The following is an 18007-nucleotide window of genomic DNA, read 5'->3' on the forward strand; positions in this document are numbered from 1 at the left end:
ATAAAGAAGAAAATATAATCACCTGTAGTCCTACCAAAGATACCACCATTAGTATTCTGATGCATTTCTTCCAGTAGGTATCCCACATATAAAATTATATATTATATATTCATTAGATTGGAATTGTATTGTGTACAGTTTCATGTTCCAACTTTTCCCTGTAAAATCGTGAGTATTTTATGAGAAGGAGGGACTGTTTTTTATGCAAAAGAAACTCTAGAAAACTTTTTTTCTTAGGGGAAAGAAAAGGTGCAAAGCCCCAGTCTGCGGGTGGTTGGGAGGACATCCTGCGGGCTGCAGGGTGGCTCTGTCTCACGTCCGGTCTGAGCTCTGAAGCAGTGGCTCAGATAAAGACAAGGCCTTCTCTCCTCTCCTGGCCAGGGTGCAGCCTCCTGCCTGTGGGCAAGGCAGAGTTGATGAGTCTGCACTCACCCTTCCTTCCCTGACACAGGATGTATGATCATCCACTCCATACAGAAGTCTGTGGGGCTGTGATCGTTATTGCTCATTAATAACAACAGCACCTCAGTCTGTGCAGCACAGCATTTTCTCATGCATTATCTGACCTGAGACTCACACACACTGTGAGGCAGGTAAGACAAAAGCTGTTATACCTTTTCTGGATGAGAAGCAGGCTCCCAGAGGTTTAGTGCCTTATTTGAGGCCACACAGCTAGTAAGCGGCAAAGCGGGGATTTTATGAAGATCTGGCTGACATCCACTTTAGTGATTTTTTTCCTCTAAACTTTTTTCTCTCTAGTCCTAGGTTTTCCTAAGCCAAACTGAATTCCCTTAGTGAGGCCAAAGACTGAGAGAGCTGTGAGCATTATGGGTGTGTGGAAAGGACACAGAATGCCACCCTGGGAGTCTTAAGGCAAGTCCTGCCGGCTCTGGCTGGATGTGCTGGGTAGCCTGACCTCAGGGCAGCTCTTCCTGGACAGCTCAGAGCCAGAACCACTGGAGCTTTGGGGAATAGGTTCAAGGAGACAGCTGTTTCCTGTAGGCACATCCAGCAGAGGCACTATTCTTCGGCATCCTTCTTGACCCACCCAAAGTCACGGAGGCCCATTCCCTGCGCAGGGCTCCAGAGTCACAGTGTCTCCCAGGACAGAGTCGGCTCTTTAACAGAGCGACTGTGGGACGCTGTGAGACTGACTCTAACCAGGGGATCCTGAGCAGTTACATCCTTCAGGTGGTAGCCCAGTATTGCTGCTGTAACAAATTCCCATAAATTAAGTGGCTTAAAACAACACAAATGTATTATGTTACAGTTCTCTAGGTCAGAAGTCCAAAATGGGTCTTACTGAATTAAACTCAAGGTGTCAGCAGGCTGCGTTCCCTTCTGGGGACTCTAGTAGAGAATCTGCTTCTTCGCCCATGCCAGCTTTTAGAGACCACCTGCATTCCTTGCCTTGTAGCCCCTTCCTCCATCTTCAAAGCCAGCAATGGCTGGTCAAGTTTTTCACATAATGCTGCCTCCCTGATTCTGACTCTTCTGTCTCCTTCTTCATTTAAGGATGCTTGCGATTACATTGGACCCATCCAGATAATCCAGAATAATCTCTTTATTTTAAAGTGAGCTAATTAGCAACCTCATTCCCCATTGCCATGTCACAGATTCCATGCATTAGGATGTGGACGTCTTTATACCACCATGGACCATTATTCTGCCTACTCCTCTGGGTTCTCCAAGGGCTCCATTCTCAGGCATAGAAAGCAGGCCGGGCCAGACCACAGTCAGGATGTGCCCACTCTTATTAGGAGGGTCCTTTATGCCTAGGTCCCCTCCCACCTGTTCTGCTCCTCACTCAGCTCAACCTGTCCTGGATTCCTCTTTTCCCATGCTCTGCGCCCAGTCTTAGGTGGAGATGGGCTAGGCAGGAAGCGCCAGCGGGTGTGGACATGGAGGAGGGGGGATGCACGGCTGGATGCAGCAGGGCTGCGGGAAGCCCTGGGGGCTGAGCACCTCCCACCCAAAGACCCTAGGGCTTCCAAGGACTGGGGCCTCTGAGAACTAAGGCACTGAATTCTAAGGGAAGCTCCAGGCCTGGAGGGGCAGGCAGCCAAATATTGAAGCCCCTCCACCTCAGCATCCCTGGCTGCCCTTGACAGCCAGAGGTCAGCTGGCCCCTTTCCTCAGTATGACTGCCTGTCTGCCTTTACTCGTTCCCTTTCCCCACTCCTTCCCTGGGCCTCAGGCTGGAACTCTGTGGGAGCCTGAGGAAGCAGTGGGCCCTGCGGAACCTCTGTCCCTGAGCTGCCTGCTGAGGTCCCCAGGGATATAAGACTCAGTAGGAGGGCCAGTGGGCAGCGCAGAGAAGGAGGGGCTGGACAAGGCCTTTGGTCCTCCAAGTAGAGGGACCAACTCACCCCATTTTGCCCAGGACTTTCTCAGTTCTAGCGCTGAAAATTCCCACATCCCAGCAAACTCATCTGTCCTGAGCAAACTGGGACAGTTGGTATCCTGCCTCCAAGGCCCTTTGCCCCTCCTAATCTACTATAGATTACCTTGTCAGCCTGGATGGCTAGCCCTTTGGACTCTTGGATGCCAACCTCTGCACGGTATCTGGGAGCAGAGAGATCTGGGGGCTGGGGAAGGGCCCCAAGCGAGTGCCGGGGAAGTATAGATCCCTGCTTGCAGTGTTCCTGGACCCATGCCTGTATCTGCATGGGACAGAGCTCCTAAATATATGCACAGGGGGGTGAAGAATTGTGTTTGTACCCGGTTTCTAAACACTTAACAGCATGATTACTTTTGGGTGGTGTATTGCAGGTGGCTTTAATTAATGTTTCTATTTACTCATCTGTATTTCTTACTCTGTACAATTAAACCATGTTCCTTTTACTTGTGTACATTTTTAATAAAAGAAAGTAATTAGTGACTCAGCCTTCCATCTCCAGCAGGCCTGCTGAGGGGACACAGATGGGTTGTGCTGCATGTCATGGGACACAGTGGCTCTTGTCCTGGGCTGGTTGGTCATGGCCCATTCTGCCCAAGGCTCTACCGCAGGGTCAGAACTAGTTACCACTCTGTGCCTTCCCTGTCTCTCAGCCTTCTCCCTGCACCCCCAGAGTCCAGCCTGGATTGTCCCCCAAGGAAGGACTCAGAAAAGCCAGGTGGACAGTGGGTAGAGAAGGTGAGCAGATGCTAACTGCAGGGCTTTGCTGACCCAGCATTTTGCAAGAGATGTTCTCAAGTGCCATTCCTGCCTGAGCAGGATCTCCTTCTGTGAGAATATGGAGGAGATGAGCTGCTTGCCCCTGGGGAGCTTCCAGTCTGGTTGGAGAGGTTGGGCATGTGGGGAGTAGCAGACAGGAAGGGGACAGGCACTGGCTGCTGAGGTTTTGCCTGTGTGAGCCGTCAGATACGGGAGGGCCCCAGGACTGCATTGCATGTGTCTCAGTCTGGCCAGAGGCCAAAACTGGGGTCCTCCCGAGTGTCCTGAGGCAGGCCCCCAAAGTGGGGGCAGATGGTCTCCTAGGAGGAGAACTCTGGCTGCTTGCCAGTGCACGACAGAAGGGTGGTGATGAGCTGTTTTCAGACGCTGTTCTGCGTCTTAGAAGTTTGGACACCCTTCAGGCCCTCCTCTGCCACACCCCACCCCACACACCTAGGAGCTCAGCCCTCACCCTGGTAAGCCCAGAAGGAGCACTGGGAGGGGAGCCCTGAGTCCCCAGCAGAGGCAACCACCCTTCACCTCCCACAGGCAAGGACAGCAGCCCTCACCCCAGTCCACCATTGCGGTTGTATGGGCAACGTGAAAGGACTTCTTGACTTTTTCTCAGTTTTAAGGAAAGTAATTGCTCTTCTGCCCTAATGACTCCCTCTCTCCCTGTTCACCCCAGATCCCTAAACACCAGCTCCACACAACCGAACAACTTCCTCGTTCCATGAAGTCAGCTTTCTCAGAGAAACCTGGCACACGATTCACCCTACCCCCACCCCAGGGCTCATGTGGCCTGGGCCAGTTACTTTGCTCCTGAACTATGATCCCAAGCGTACCTCTTCACCTGTCTGAGCAAAGGTGTGGCTGGATATTTTTAACTGCTGTGGAAGAACTCACTGCACCTGCCCTAATCTCGGCGGATTCAGGATGGGCAGCGTGAGGGAGAGGTTGATAGTAGAACCAGACACCCCGTATCCACCTGGATGGTAAGGAAAAGGGGATGGCAGAGACTTAGAAGGACCCAGGCCAATCCAAGGCATGTGGCCAGGAACGGAAGTGAGAGCCACCCTTGCTTCCTCTCAGCAGAGTCTGGAGGGCGGGGGAGGCCTTCCCTGAAGGGAAACTGCCAGTGAGTCTGAGAGCCCACCTGATGTAGGGCAGCAATCAGCCAGCTGCCAGGGGCACTGGGTTTTCTCAGGGACCAGGAAGCCAGGATTAGACTCAAAACAGGCAGAGGGTGGCCCCAGCCTTGTGGCTGTGAGTTAGGATGCACCCTTGACGGGCTTGGCTCATACAGTTACCCAGAGTCCAGATCTCTGAGGATCCCAGGACTCAACAAAGGGTCTGATTTAAAGCAGGAGAACGAGAGAGACCCCGTTGCCTTGCTCGGACAGAAACGCAGCTGAAAAAGTCCTTTTTTTTTTTTTTTTTAACATCTTTATTGGAGTATAATTGCTTTACAATCGTGTGTTAGTTTCTGCTTTATAACAAAGTGAATCAGTTATACATATACATATGTTCCCATATCTCTTCCCTCTTGCATCTCCCTCCCTCCCACCCTCCCTATCCCACCCCTCTAGGTGGTCACAAAGCACCAAGCTGATCTCCCTGTGCTATGTGGTTGCTTCCCACTAGCTATCTATTTTACCTTTGGTAGTGTATATATGTCCATGCCATTCTCTCACTTTGTCACAGCTTACCCTTCCCCCTCCCCATATCCTCAAGTCCATTCTCTAGTAGGTCTGTGTCTTTATTCCTGTCTTGCCACTAGGTTCTTCATGACCTTTTTTTTTTCCCTTAGATTCCATACATATGTGTTAGCATACTGTATTTGTTTTTCTCTTTCTGACTTACTTCACTCTGTATGACAGACTCTAACTCCATCCACCTCACTACAAATAACTCAATTTCGTTTCTTTTTATGGCTAATATTCCATTGTATATATGTGCCACATCTTCTTTATCCATTCATCTGATGATGGACACTTAGGTTGCTTCCATGTCCTGGCTATTGTAAATAGAGCTGCAATGAACATTTTGGTACATGACTCTTTTTGAATTATGGTTTTCTCAGGGTATATGCCCAGTAGAGGGATTGCTGGATCGTATGGTAGTTCTATTTTTAGTTTTTTAGGGAACTTCCATACTGTTCTCCATAGTGGCTATATCAATTTACATTCCCACCAACAGTGCAAGAGTGTTCCCTTTTCTCCACACCCTCTCCAGCATTTATTGTTTCTAGATTTTTTGATGGTGGCCATTCTGACTGGTGTGAGATGATATCTCATTGTAGTTTTGATTTGCATTTCTCTAATGATTAATGATGTTGAGCATTCTTTCATGTGTTTGTTGGAAATCTGTATATCTTCTTTGGAGAAATGTCTGTTTAGGTCTTCTGCCATTTTTGGATTGGGTTCTTTGTTTTTTTGATATTGAGCTGCATGAGCTGCTTGTATATTTTGGAGATTAATCCTTTGTCAGTTGCTTCATTTATAAATATTTTCTCCCATTCTGAGGGTTGTCTTTTGGTCTTGTTTATGGTCTCCTTTGCTGTGCAAAAGCTTTTAAGTTTCATTAGGTCCCATTTGTTTATTTTTGTTTTTATTTCCATTTCTCTAGGAGGTGGGTCAAAAAGGATCTTGCTGTGATTTATGTCATAGAGTGTTCTGCCTATGTTTTCCTCTAAGAGTTTGATAGTGTCTGGCCTTACATTTAGGTCTTTAATCCATTTTGAGTTTATTTTTGTGTATGATGTTAGGGAGTGTTCTAATTTCATACTTTTACATGTACCTGTCCAGTTTTCCCATCACCACTTATTGAAGAGGCTGTCTTTTGTCCACTGTATATGCTTGCCTCCTTTGTCAAAGATAAGGTGACCATATGTGCGTGGGTTTATCTCTGGGCTTTCTATCCTGTTCCATTGATCTATGTTTCTGTTTTTGTGCCAGTACCATACTGTCTTGATTACTGTAGCTTCGTAGTATAGTCTGAAGTCAGGGAGACTGATTCCTCCATCTTGAAAAAGTCCTTTTTAATCCCTAGAGCTGGGATAAGGCCTAGCAGGCCAGAGTCCCCTGGAGCTGGGAGCTGGTTCACAAACGGACATGCGTGGCTGAGGTGCCCCCTGCATTGAAGCCAAGTTACGGGCCTGTGTTCCATCCCCTGGGGGCCTCACCCATCGAACTGCAGGTGGCCTCTAGGGCATTTGCATCGCTTCTCTTTAGGATCAAGTCAAAACTCACCTCCCCGGGTCCCTGGGGCCTGTAGCTGCAGAGCCATGTTGCCTGGGGTTAGGGCAGGGAGCTGAAGGCAGGGGTCCCACACAGTGTCCAGAGCAGCTGCAGCTTTTGCTGCCTTCCCTCTGTGTTCCCAAATGCTTTTTCGGCATGAGGTGCTAGCTGCCCCAGGCAAGCTCTTCCAAACTTCTTCCCCAGGCCTCAGTTTCCACCTCTGTGGGCAGCCTGACATCGTGGAAACAGTCTGGGTTCCGGGCACAGACAGATGTGGGTTGGAATCCAGGCCCAATACTGATTAACTGAATCATCCTGGACAAGCGCCTTGTGCTGGTTGAGCTTTGGTTTCCGTGTCTGTGAACAGGGGCTGTGGTGGGGTGCCAGTGCCATGGTGCATACAGGGTGCTTGGCACAGTGCCTGATGCAAAGTGAGCACTCAAGGCTGTGTTGTCATTATCCAGCTGGACTGTGAGGTCCTTTTCAGTTCTGCTCCTTTCTGAACTCGTGGAGCTGGATGAGGGATGGTGTGGTGGGTGAATGTCTGTCTCTCCCCTTGTACTCAGCCCCCATGTCCTTGCCTCATTGCCTCTGGTATTTCCCCAATTGAAATTAAACCCAACACAGACTCCGTAGGCCTGCCTCACCGTTGAGCCTGCAGAAGTGGGGGGTTCTTCTACAACTCCCCACCCCTAGGAAGTCAGCAGAAATGGGTCTCTTGGGAGCTGCCTGGAGCTAGGAAAACCATGTAGCCAACCAGCTATGCCCTTGTGCTGCCTTAGACTTGGACTCACAAGTGAGCCCTGGCTGACAAAGACAAGTCTTATTCTGCCCAGTACTTTGACTCCTGGAAAAGGAAGTACATGAGCTCCTCATTCACCCTCCAAGCCTCTGCCCCTGTGACTGCTGGCACAAGTGGGGAAAGGTTAGTGCAGAGTTCTGATGAATTTCAAACATTCTCATGATAGGAGGGTTAGCTGTGCCCAGATTAAGAAAGGGCATTACGTCTGACAGGCAAAAGCTTCCTGGGTGCTCCAACAGGGCTGCTGAGGAATCCTGTACCCCACTAATACAAGGATTTTTGGATGTGTGCAAACCATGTGAAAGAAGACCAAATGGTCCCAGAGAATGACAGCCTGGGTATGACCCAGCCCCACCAGCCTGGGGGCATCACTTGCAGAGGAAAGGACTTCACCTCCAACCAGGCCCAAGACTTTTTCCAAGACTTCAGTTCTGTCTTTGGCAGCCCCCACCCAAGACTTCCAGAGAGATCTGAGGATGCACTTATCTTGCACACAGTGCACTGAGAGATGTTGAATACTGATATATCAAGAAGGGATGGTTTGCATGTCTTTCCTAAAGGTCTTCTGCCACCATGAGCCTTTGTATGGGAAGCTAGCATATTAGCCTCTAGCTTCTTTCCTATTGCCAAGTAAGCTGAATGAGTAACAGCCCAATTAAAGTGACACCTTTGAAGTAAGGCAAGGAAACTCCTATTACTAACCAGAAATGCCCTTGAACATCTATAGACTTGGCAGGGCAGGAGTTCTAGCTGGTGTGCCTGAGCCCCACATTGCCGGTTTACCCCATTGGAAAGTGGTCCTTCATGACAATGATGTTATCACAACCCCAGCGAAACAGGTCTTTCAATGAACTCCTAGTCCCTCAGCCAAGAGCTTCTACCATTAGCACTTAAACTGAAATTCTTGGGAGTGAGCCACAAAAGCACTGGCAGATTCTTCGAATGAATTTAAGTTATTTTGCCCAAATTTGACACAGATTATACTGATGTTGCTCCATTTCAGGCACTGTTTGGCTAATGAGTTAGTATCAGCTGCCATCATCCTTAGGTGAGCATTTGGACTTTACTGTTACTCTTGTCAGGCACGGGCTGAGGTCCATGGTGGGGTGTGGTGAGACAGCTCACCATCCTGGAAAACCTGGCTCCATCCCACACTACTCCTCCATGTCTGGTCCCTAGGACTCAGCTCCCTTGTGATGGGGAGGGGTAGATTTTTGGGGTCCCTCCCTGGACATTCCAAGGAGTTGGTTCCAATTGTTTAGGATGCCTAGGGTAAGAAGAGTTAGAGACCAGGACTCCATCTTGGCTGTAGAGATTGGGACCTCACTGATGGAATTCCTCTCCCATTTTGGTAACTTACAAGTGATGAACTTTGCATATTAGAACTTGAGAGATTTCCACACCTGCCTGGGACTTCAACATATCCACTGCCTACTCTCTGTCAGGGAATACGTCGAAGGACAAGAGGAGAGAAGTCAGAAGCTGTCCATGCTGTTTGCTCTGGGTTGCATCCCTTCCTCCCCATCCCTCGTGGGTCTACTCTACCTGGCTTCACACCACTCCCAACCATCCTTAGCTGGAAAAGCCACGCACTAAAAGACCTTGCCAAGCCCCCAGTTAGAAGCCATAGGAGGCTAGCCTCCCCATCCTATTTTCCTCAGTAAGGGTGGGGCCCTGCAAGAGCTGGGAAAAGTCATCTTATCCCTCCCCTTTGGCCCCCAGATGATGCTAACTCTTGAAAAATCCAGGTGGATCTTCTGATGGGCAGTGCTTGAGACTGGTCTATCCAGGCATCCACAAACAGAATGCCTACCCAGCAGGAGGGCCACCTGCCCTTCAGGGAACAATACTTCCCAAGCTTTGCAGAGAACATCTGACTGAACTTCGCCCATTTTCCAGTTTTTTCGTTATTTTCCCACTCAGCCTTCCCTCTCCCACACTCCTTCCAGATGGCTAGGCCATACAAGGGGGTTTCTGGGACCAAGAATATGAAAGATGTGTCCACAGGGCTTGGTTTCCCTGAGTGACCCCTTCACTGCCATGGCCTCATTCCCTAGACGGTGCTAGTGATGCCTGCTGGCTTCCCTTGGCCAGCCTGCCTACTGCTTTGGGTGCTGTTTAGCCCCAGGGCCAGACGTGGAGGGAAATGAGAAAAGCCTATTTCCAGATCTCTGCCTCTCAGACACTGTGACTTGGTTCTTATCTGAGACCCTTCATTGCCATATATCAGTGATTCCCAGCCTGTGGTTTTCAGAAACACTGTTCTGATCAAAGATATCCCTTCACAGAGATGCTGTGAGTCTCTATTAGCCCAGCCAGAACCCTGAAAAGATGCGGAAGAAGGAAGCCTGCTTCATGTAAGGTCATCCACGGTTTTCCTAACACATTTGTGCATGGAGCTGTTTCACAGCACGCTGCAGGCTGGTATTCAGCACCAGTTATTATTGACTGTCAAAATAGTAAAATACTTTTGAACAGTCAGCCTCAAGCCCCTGTCCCCAGTGTCCTCCAACCACCCCAGCCCTTCCCCCTCAAATCTGCTCCCAATCCAGCATCGACCTGTACTGTCCAATATGGTAGCCACTGGCCACATATGGCTTTTAAAATTTTAACTAATTAAATAAAAATCCAGGGACTTCCCTGGTGGTCCAGTGGTTAGGACTCCACACTTCCACTGCAGGGGGGCACAGGTTCCATTCCTGATCAGGAAACTTAAGATCCCGCATGCCTCGTGGCGCAGACAAAAAAAAAAAAAAAAAAAAATTAAAAATCCAGTTCCTCCATTGCACTGGCCACATTTCAAGTGTTCGGTTAGCACATGTAAGTATGCCGCTACCTACTGCAGTGGACAGTGCAGAGACAGAACATTCCTGTCACTGCAGCAAAGGGACAGCAAGTACTGCTTGGCGGCACAGCAGGCCGCGGGAACCTTTTGGGGGCTGGTGTCTGTTCTGATTGCCAGTGACCACGCTGTGCCAACTGTTAACTTTTTGGAGTAGCACCTGAGTACACTTGCATTTGAATTTAGCAGGACATTCGAGTCTATGGCACATTCCTCAGAAGAGCTCAAAACCTAACACTCCCCAGGCCCCAGGAGCCCAAGTTCAACTCATAGCTCTGGCTATAAAGCCATTGGCAAGTGACTATATTTACATGAGCATATCCCTGTGCCATAACTGTCCCTTCTCCTGCCACCTTCTCCATGAACATAATTGAAAGGATTTCACAATAGGTGCACATCACCGCTCACCCTAAAGGCAAGCTCAGGCAGGATGCCAACAATGAGTCCATCAGAATGTGTCTACAAAAAGTAAAATCATCTAATTTATGTCTAAGTAAAAGGCCACACCACTTATAAACAATTAACGTTTTATAAAAAGACAAATGTACATATTTACACACATGTACATGTGTGGTCACACATGACTTAGTGGTCAGATGACGTTTCCAATTTTAAAAGTCACACTCACACTTGCCTCCCTGGGCCTGCTGGGGGCTGCTGGGGCCTGCCTGAGGGGGCAGGTGGGTGCAGAGCAAGGCACAGTATAAATAAATGCAAAGACCAAGAGCTTGGGGGAAACGTTAGTGTACACCTCTGATCAGAAATGTGGCAAGGTCCACAAGAAAAAGTGCCAGGTTTTTCACAAGCCCCTCAGCCTACGCAGGGAGCGGGGCAGAGCTCCTCTGAGGCAGAGGGGGCACTGTCCCACAGGACCCCATTCTTCCTTCACATTTCACTGGCTTTGGAACAGTCCCCAGGGCTCAGCTAGGAAGGGAGGTGGTTCTTTGGGAACAGGATTCACTTAGTGCAATTGTCTCTTAGTGCAGAGCCAGCCCTGGAGTTGGTGCTGTGCTTTCTGAGGTCACTGGCCCGTTCCCTTGGGCCAGCTCAGTGACAGCAAGACCCTCTCCAGGCAGCTGGGCTCAGAGGGAAAAGCTGGAGGCTGACTCCTCTCTGAGACCTCCACCTGACACACCAGTCTCAGAACGCCATCTTCCCAGGAAGCAGGGCCAGCTTTACCCCACAAGATAAGCCCAGACCCTGGCCTGCCGGACCCCCAGAGGCCACTGTCCCAAGGAGGAAAGCCCCATCCCTGGTCAGCAGTGGGGTTACACTTTGTCGTATCAAGGGGCCACAGGATTCCTGCTTCTCTGCACCACAGCTGCCATGATGCCAGGTCCTGCTTGCCTAGAGAAGTAAAAGGGGGCCAGGGGCCCACCTATGGTGCACAAGGAATGGCCTGGATGGAGGGCAGCCTGACTGGGGGCAGCAGGCTGTCCAGCCAGCTGGTGTCCATGTTCTTCAGATCTGAAGATATCAGCCCAATATACCCTAGAAGATGTGAAGAAGGTTTTGTGAGGATTGGGGGTGGGGAGGCAGGTGTGTTCTCCCCCCACCCTCCAGCCCTATCCGTGAGGGCCACAGACACAGCAGCCTCTGCTGTCCGCCCCATGGCAGCCTCAATCTTAGGCAAACCTGAGGGCCTGGAAGGAGTAGCCAATTTGCAAGCTGTCTGTACCCAGATGAATTTAACAAGGATGCTTTACCCCTGCTGCTCTCTGGCCCTGCCCCCAAGCCTTCCCCACCCGCTACTTGGTTTTCCCTTCTTTGAGAAACCATATGGATCCAGGGTCTTCTTACCCCCAGGGCTGTCAACTTCTGGCTCCTCCTTGCAGCTGAAGTCTCCATAGACAGAGGTGGGCTGGGCCCCAGGTTCATTGAGCAGGTACCCCTTCCCATCCACGCTTGTCTGCTGCCACCCTGACTGCTCCAAGAGCTGGGGACAGATAAATAAGAAGCCATCAGCTCACTCCCAGTACAGACTCACCCTCTGGTCCTGCCTTCAATGAGCCAACGCTTCCCAGCCAGGATCACATCCTTGGCCATTTTCACATTCTCAAATGGATACAGACGTGGAGTGCAGTTAGGATAGGGGCCTGGGAGGTGAGGGTCTGCCCTGGGCCGACACTCCCACATCTACCTTCTGGCATAGAATCTCCAAGACTTCCCTCTCAACTGGGTAAGGACATACCAACTGGGAGGGTGGCTTAAAGCAATGGTTCACATATTAAGTCAAGAAAAGATGCCTAGAAATTTCAGGTAGAGATAAGGAACTATGCCCATGTCTCCATTTTCTGTGCTGATGGAACAGAGCCTGGGTACAGCTACTACAAAAACTTTTTTACATTTATTTCAAAAACTGAAGCAGAAAAAAACCTGGAGAATAATTTGCTTAAACAAAGAAAAGCCATCATATTACAGATCCCGAAGGCTGATTACTGAAACCTGATGTGCATTTCCCAGACTAACAGGACTGGGGCATGTTGGGGCGGAGGACACGGGCCAGGGAGCCGGCACTCATGGTGGCTGACTCAGAGCTATCTGAGGCCCTAGGACAGCATGTCAGAAACCCAGCCTCCCTCCTGCCCCCACTTCCACAGTGTCTTTCCCACCAGCCAAAGAGGTCAGTGGTCCCCAGCCACATGGATGTGACACTTGTAGGACCATGCAAGCAGACAGGTCACAGCAGCAACTGCCTACCCTCCAACTTAGAAGCTCTCACTGGTTCTCTCCCCTCACTGAGAAGTAGCCACCTCAAAAGAGCACTGAAGAAGGAAGGAAGGGGCTTTACCTTCATGATGTCCTCAGTTAATTTCCCTTCCTCGTCCTCATCTGTTGCAGCTGTGGATGGGGAACAGCAGAGAGGTTGGCTGAGGTCAGTCAGCCAGGCTCACCCTGCAGTGCCAGCCCCACCAAGTCCCCCTACCCCTTCACACATGCGCACACACACGCTGGCCTCCCAGTGGATATCTGCCTGCCATGAAGATTCCAGAACAGAACACTGTCCTTGTGACTCAGCCTCTTGAACCCTGAAGCCACACCTCTTCCCCTCTTCCCTCTTCTCTCCAGCCCACCAGCCAGCTCAGTGCCAGGTGGAGTTCTGAGCATCTTTTCTCCCTCAGGAAACCCCTCCTTGGATCCCAACAGTCAGGCAGGCAGGCCAGGCCCCGGAGGCACGAACCTTCAGAGGTGGAGGGCATGGGCGACACCTGAAAGTTGTACAGGTCACTGGTGCTGTCTGGCACAATTTCCACTGGAATGCGCCAGTCGGGGAGAGTGCTACTGACGGCACACGGTGACAGTGCTTCAGGACAACAGAAACTGAGGGTCAGAGCTGTGTGCTTTCTTAGTTTGCCAGGACACCCAGCATCCCCCCCACTCGCAGCCTGCTCCAACAGGTCACCATCTACAAGCACGGTGCCCCCTAGACCCAAGAGAAAGAGCCATCCCACCAACCTATGTGGTCCCCTGCCAGACCCGGCCCACCTTACCTGGAGTAAGGGCCCGTTCAACGTCCAAGTCCTGCCCCATGTAGCCCTGAGTTGTGTAGCTGCTGTGGTCATCAGGCAGGGTGGAGCTGCTGAGTCCATCAGAGAAGGTATCGGGGCTGGATTCCCCAAATGACTGTAGAGGGAGAAAGAAGCTTAGGCCCAGGCTTGCTGGGTCACTCCTTCTACTGCCCACCTTGACTCTCAGGTGACCAAAGGCTAGCTGCTTAGGATCATACTCACCTTCTTCTTGGCCTTGCTCTTAGCATCTCGGCTGGACTTGGACTTTCTCTCTGTGGGGCAGATAGGCTGTCAACCTTGGTACAGGCAGGCATGCCAGCCCCAGCTGACTTCCTTCCTCCTTCCCTCTCTCCCTGAGGGCTTTCCCAGGACCCAGAGCCCTTGGATACCTTTCCTCTGGTTCTTGGTGAGGGGTGGGAGCATCCGGTACACCCGCACAGCTGAACTGCCCTTGTTCCTGCTCTGGTCCTTCACCTCCTCGATATCTGGCAGGGAGTTCATGGCACAGCGAAAGTTGGCCTTCCATGTCTTGGGATCCGGCTCCTTTTCCCCTGCTTTGTATCGGCCTAGTGGGCAGGAAAGTGAAGAGGATCATCAGGACTATAGGTGGGGATCCTCAGCTGTGCCCTGGCTTGGAAGGAGAAAGACAAGAGTACCCCTGAGCTCTCATGCTGCCAGAGATCCACAATGGTCAAACCAGCAGGTATTCCTGGGTGACACTTGTGCAGGCCCTGGGCTTCTCAAATGCCCAGACTTGGCTCAAATACATCCAGCAAGCCTCAGCAAAGGGCCTAGCCAGAAGCACTAGAGAGCCCAAGCCCCAAAGTGCTATCTTTGTCACAGATCATGCCCAGTCTCCCTTTGCCTGTCAGCAGCTGGACAGCAGGGACTGGGGCTTATGTGATAGTTCCAAACATGGGAATGGACACAGAGTAGGCATCAAAGAATATTTACTGATAGGTGGGCTGACTGGTCCGAGATGGGCCAAGAGCCCCATCCCTGAAGGATAAAAAGAGGTTGCCAACCAGATGGGCCTTGGACCCAGGACTATTGGTCAACATCAAGAAAAAGGAGGGCCTGGATCTCTTTCAGTGTCCATGCTCACAACTGCTTTTGCCAGGGAGAGCTTTAATCTAGCCACAAACTCCATGAAGCCACACTTTCTAAGATTTTGGCTTCATAAATTCCTTTGTGAACGTGCTGAAATGATGAACCCTCTCCCCAAAAACACAGGTCTGCTCCCTGCCCACCCCTGAATTCTGTACAACATCTCAGGGAGCTCAGAGACCCCAGTGAAGAGCCTCTGTGTTAAGAGAAGTGCCTCCCCTTATCTCCTCCCTGCCCCTCTTAAAGCTGGAGTCCAGGGCACACACCTGTGTGAATGGCCCAGCTCCGAAACAGACAGGCATCCTTGTTGATGTCCCAGCCATGCTTGGCAGCGTGCTTCCATGGGATCTGGAAGATCATCTCCTCCTATACAGCACACAAGCACACATACATGTAAGACCGTGTCAGCTCAGAGACCACAGGCTTTTGGCCTGAATCTGCCCAGCCCCCCAGATCTGGGAAAAGGCTGACTTCCCCTTTTCACCCTGACATCTGGCTTGGGTTGACCCATCCTGAGAATGGCTTAAACAGGCTGCTCCATCACTAGATCTTTCAGAAGGGGCTCTGGGTTCTGATGAGCTAGGGCCTCATCAGCTCAGCAAAGACCTCCTTCTGCCTATTACAGATGTGCTAGGACCCATACAGAGTACCCTGGGATGCTTCTCTCAGACTTGTCAGCACCAACATGGAAGTGAGAAGTCAGTTCATTAGATGGAGCTGCTCAGGACAACTGCGACCACTGGCTCCTACACAGGGGGTCCTGGCCATATACCTGTGGGAGCCCAGGGCCAGACTTGGATGATGACTACCTGTGTGACCCTGGCATTGTCACTATACCTCTTTGTCCCTCACTGTTTTCTCTTCCGTGAAATGAAAAAAACACAGTAACAAATATAAAAGCTAAGGTCTCACTGTTATCATTACTGGTGGTTAACAGTATGGATTTCTGAGTCAGACCGCTCAGGTTCAAATCTTGACTTTATCGCTTTTTGTGTGATCTCATCATCTACTTCTCAGTGCCTCAGTTTCCTTAAATGAAAATGGAGATATTAATAGAATCTACCTCACAGGGCTATGTTGAGGATTAAATGACACAATGTAAATAACATACTTAACATGGTGCCATGCTCGCTCATAGCAAGTGTACAGTAAGCATTAGTTGTTATTATGAATACTATTATTACTACTAAGTCTGCAGGGTCTATGTTGTCCTTTGTGCACCAGCAAGAGGCCTCTTGGGTCTGGACAACTGGTGCAAGGTTAATTCTTGGGTCGCCTGCTGAGCCAGTCACCTTCCTGCCAGCAGTGCCCACTTTTCTGTCTCCTATCTGCCTGACTGGAGCCCTCTAGAATGTTGTGTGTGCTTGTAGGGGTCTCCCTCAGGAGAGACCAGAACTTTGGCTCTGCAGATGCTGGGAGAATCTTGCTGCTGGAAAACTGTCAGTGCCTTCAGGTGGATGCCCAGGGAGGCAGGCAGAAGTCAGCCAGTGGGGCCCTGGCTGGGTCTTGTACACTCCCTGCAGGATCCACTGAGAAATACATCTGCCTGCTCCCTATCACTTCCCTTTTTGAGCTGCATCTGAAGCTTTGGTCCCCTAAAGAACATGGGTTAAAATAGTGGCAGAAAAACCCAAAGAGTAACACTCACTTTATTAATCCAGATCAGCCCTGGGATTTGGTTGGAATTAATCTGCATCTCTAGCCAGGGTCTCATGCGCATCCGAGTGATGGGCATGTTGGCTGTAAAGAGAAGACAGAAGGCTCCTGTTTGGAGTCTGTTGAGCAGCCCCTGGGCACTACCCTGCCCCACCCCAGGTCATTCAATTACCCTCCCCTGCCCTCATCCAGATACCAAGTACTACAATCATGGGGAAGGGGGCTTTCTCTGGAATAAAACCGCCCTCCAAATCTTTTCAGCATCTTGAGCAAAATGCTTCTTCCCTCACCCCCTCCTAGACAGTCTTGGGAGGAGACAGGCATGCATGTGTTAGTTTCAAGATTTATGTGCAGGAAAAGAGACAAAACACAGAGATATCTAAATACCAGAACTTTTCTCCCAAAATTCAAATCCTTTGGGAAGCAAGGGGCTTCTTTTGCTTGATGCCAAGAAATTTTCCTGCTTGAGTTGTTGCCACTAGATGTGCACCTTCCCTAATGGACAAGCAGTCACCCTACATCCTGGACACCCCCCCCCCCACACACACACACAATCTATTCTGACAGTCACAGTGTAGAGGCTCGGACGCCAACCCTTCCGGCCTGGTTCCCCTCCTCGGGCGAAGTGGCCCAAGGAACACCTGTGGCGCCTCTTCCCGCGGCCCCGGGAGGTCCTCCAACCATCCAGGGCAGCAAGCCCCAGGCCCCGTCACCTGCATAAATAGCCTGAAACCTGGGGCCTGGGCGCGAGCTCGGACCGCCGAAAGCCGACGCCGGGAGCAAAGGGCGCCCACGCGCCGGCATACACTCGAGTCCCGCGCACGGCTCCTGGATGCGCGCAACCAACACACAGGGCCACCCAGAGGCCGTCAGCGGCTTCGCGCACACAGAGCTGCGGCAGCCGCCGGGGTCGGGCAACCTCGGCCGGGTGGGAGGTCCACGCCGCGGCCCGCCCTCCCCGCGCAGCTGCTTGCCGCTCTCCACCGCCTTCTCGAGTCCGCGCGGGGGCCCAGGCCATGCCGCGAGCCCGCCACTCTCCCGGCTGGGGTTTTCGTCCCCCACTTCCTGGTGCCCAGCACGCTTTTGTTCGACGCCACCGGTACCCCCTGCGGCGAAGACGGGCTCACCTCGGCTTCAAGCGCTTTTCAGCGGCGGCGCCCGAGGGTCCCGGCGCGGCGAGGGCTGCTGAGCGGGCGCGGGGAGCGCGTGGGAGCGGGCAGAAGGCAGAGGATGCCTGGGTCACGGAGCCGCTGGGCACGGCTGGCCTCGGCTTGGCTCGGCTCCCGCTGGCCTCTGCTCCGCCCGGCTCGGGCGCACGTCCTGCCTCGACGAAGGAGTGGCGCGCTCTGCCGGGGTATCGGCGCCGGCGAGAAATCTAAACACTTAGCGGGATTCCCCCAGCCCAGGCCGGGCCCCGCCTCCTAAAGAGCCGCGAGGGCGCCCATTGGCCAGCGCCGCCTCATCATTTCGGGGAAATCAGGCTGTTGTAGAGCTAGCGGCGAAGGGGAAGTACAGGGCGGCTGCCCCTCCCCACCCCCTCCGGCCTGGCGCCGCCGCCCCGGGGCGAACGCGGGCCCGCCCCGCCGGCTCCCACTCCACCCCCATACCAGCTCGCCCGGAAGAAAGCTGTCCTGGAAAGTCAAACGCCCCCGGCCCATAGTTACTCCCCTCACTCCGCACTCCCCCAGCCTGCTA

The 18007-nt window shown here is 51.7% G+C and overlaps 2 protein-coding genes and 1 long non-coding RNA gene across 7 annotated transcripts in view; 1 reads left to right on the forward strand and 2 right to left on the reverse strand.

The window, feature by feature from the left end:
* Window positions 1–18007, forward strand: part of LOC309622816 (uncharacterized protein) — a 99170-nt gene that overhangs the window by 60694 nt on the left and 20469 nt on the right. For 2 of the 4 annotated variants that reach the window (XM_082379030.1, XM_082379031.1), the window contains one exon: window positions 15282–16296. The exons of the other annotated variants lie outside the window; for them this stretch is intronic. Coding sequence is in view for 1 of the 2 variants with exons in the window: in XM_082379031.1 (XP_082235157.1) it covers window positions 15282–15290 (9 nt within the window). In the remaining variant the exon portion in view is untranslated. Of the gene's footprint in view, window positions 1–15281; window positions 16297–18007 lie in introns of those variants that run through there. 4 annotated transcript variants of the gene reach the window in all.
* Window positions 4560–18007, reverse strand: part of LOC309622827 — a 153017-nt gene continuing 139569 nt past the window's right edge. Inside the window, exon 2 of the long non-coding RNA XR_014241157.1 lies at window positions 4560–5214. This is a non-coding gene — a long non-coding RNA (uncharacterized lncRNA). The remainder of the gene's footprint in view (window positions 5215–18007) is intronic.
* On the reverse strand, window positions 10551–17678 carry IRF1 (interferon regulatory factor 1). Of its 2 annotated transcripts, XM_082378994.1 has the most exons (10): window positions 17440–17678; window positions 16305–16396; window positions 14923–15022; window positions 13939–14115; window positions 13772–13821; window positions 13532–13664; window positions 13222–13344; window positions 12832–12881; window positions 11841–11976; window positions 10551–11531 (listed from the first exon to the last, which is right to left on the reverse strand). In XM_082378994.1, the coding sequence occupies exons 2-10, from the start codon at window positions 16389–16391 to the stop codon at window positions 11419–11421; spliced, it is 969 nt and encodes a 322-aa protein (XP_082235120.1). In that variant the 5' UTR covers window positions 16392–16396; window positions 17440–17678; the 3' UTR covers window positions 10551–11418. The 2 variants fall into 2 exon arrangements, with proteins under 2 accessions (XP_082235120.1, XP_082235121.1); XM_082378995.1 differs by lacking the exon at window positions 16305–16396.

Source organism: Balaenoptera borealis (assembly GCF_965194805.1).
Source record: "Balaenoptera borealis genome assembly, chromosome: 2".
NCBI classification, from domain to species: Eukaryota; Metazoa; Chordata; class Mammalia; order Artiodactyla; family Balaenopteridae; genus Balaenoptera; species Balaenoptera borealis.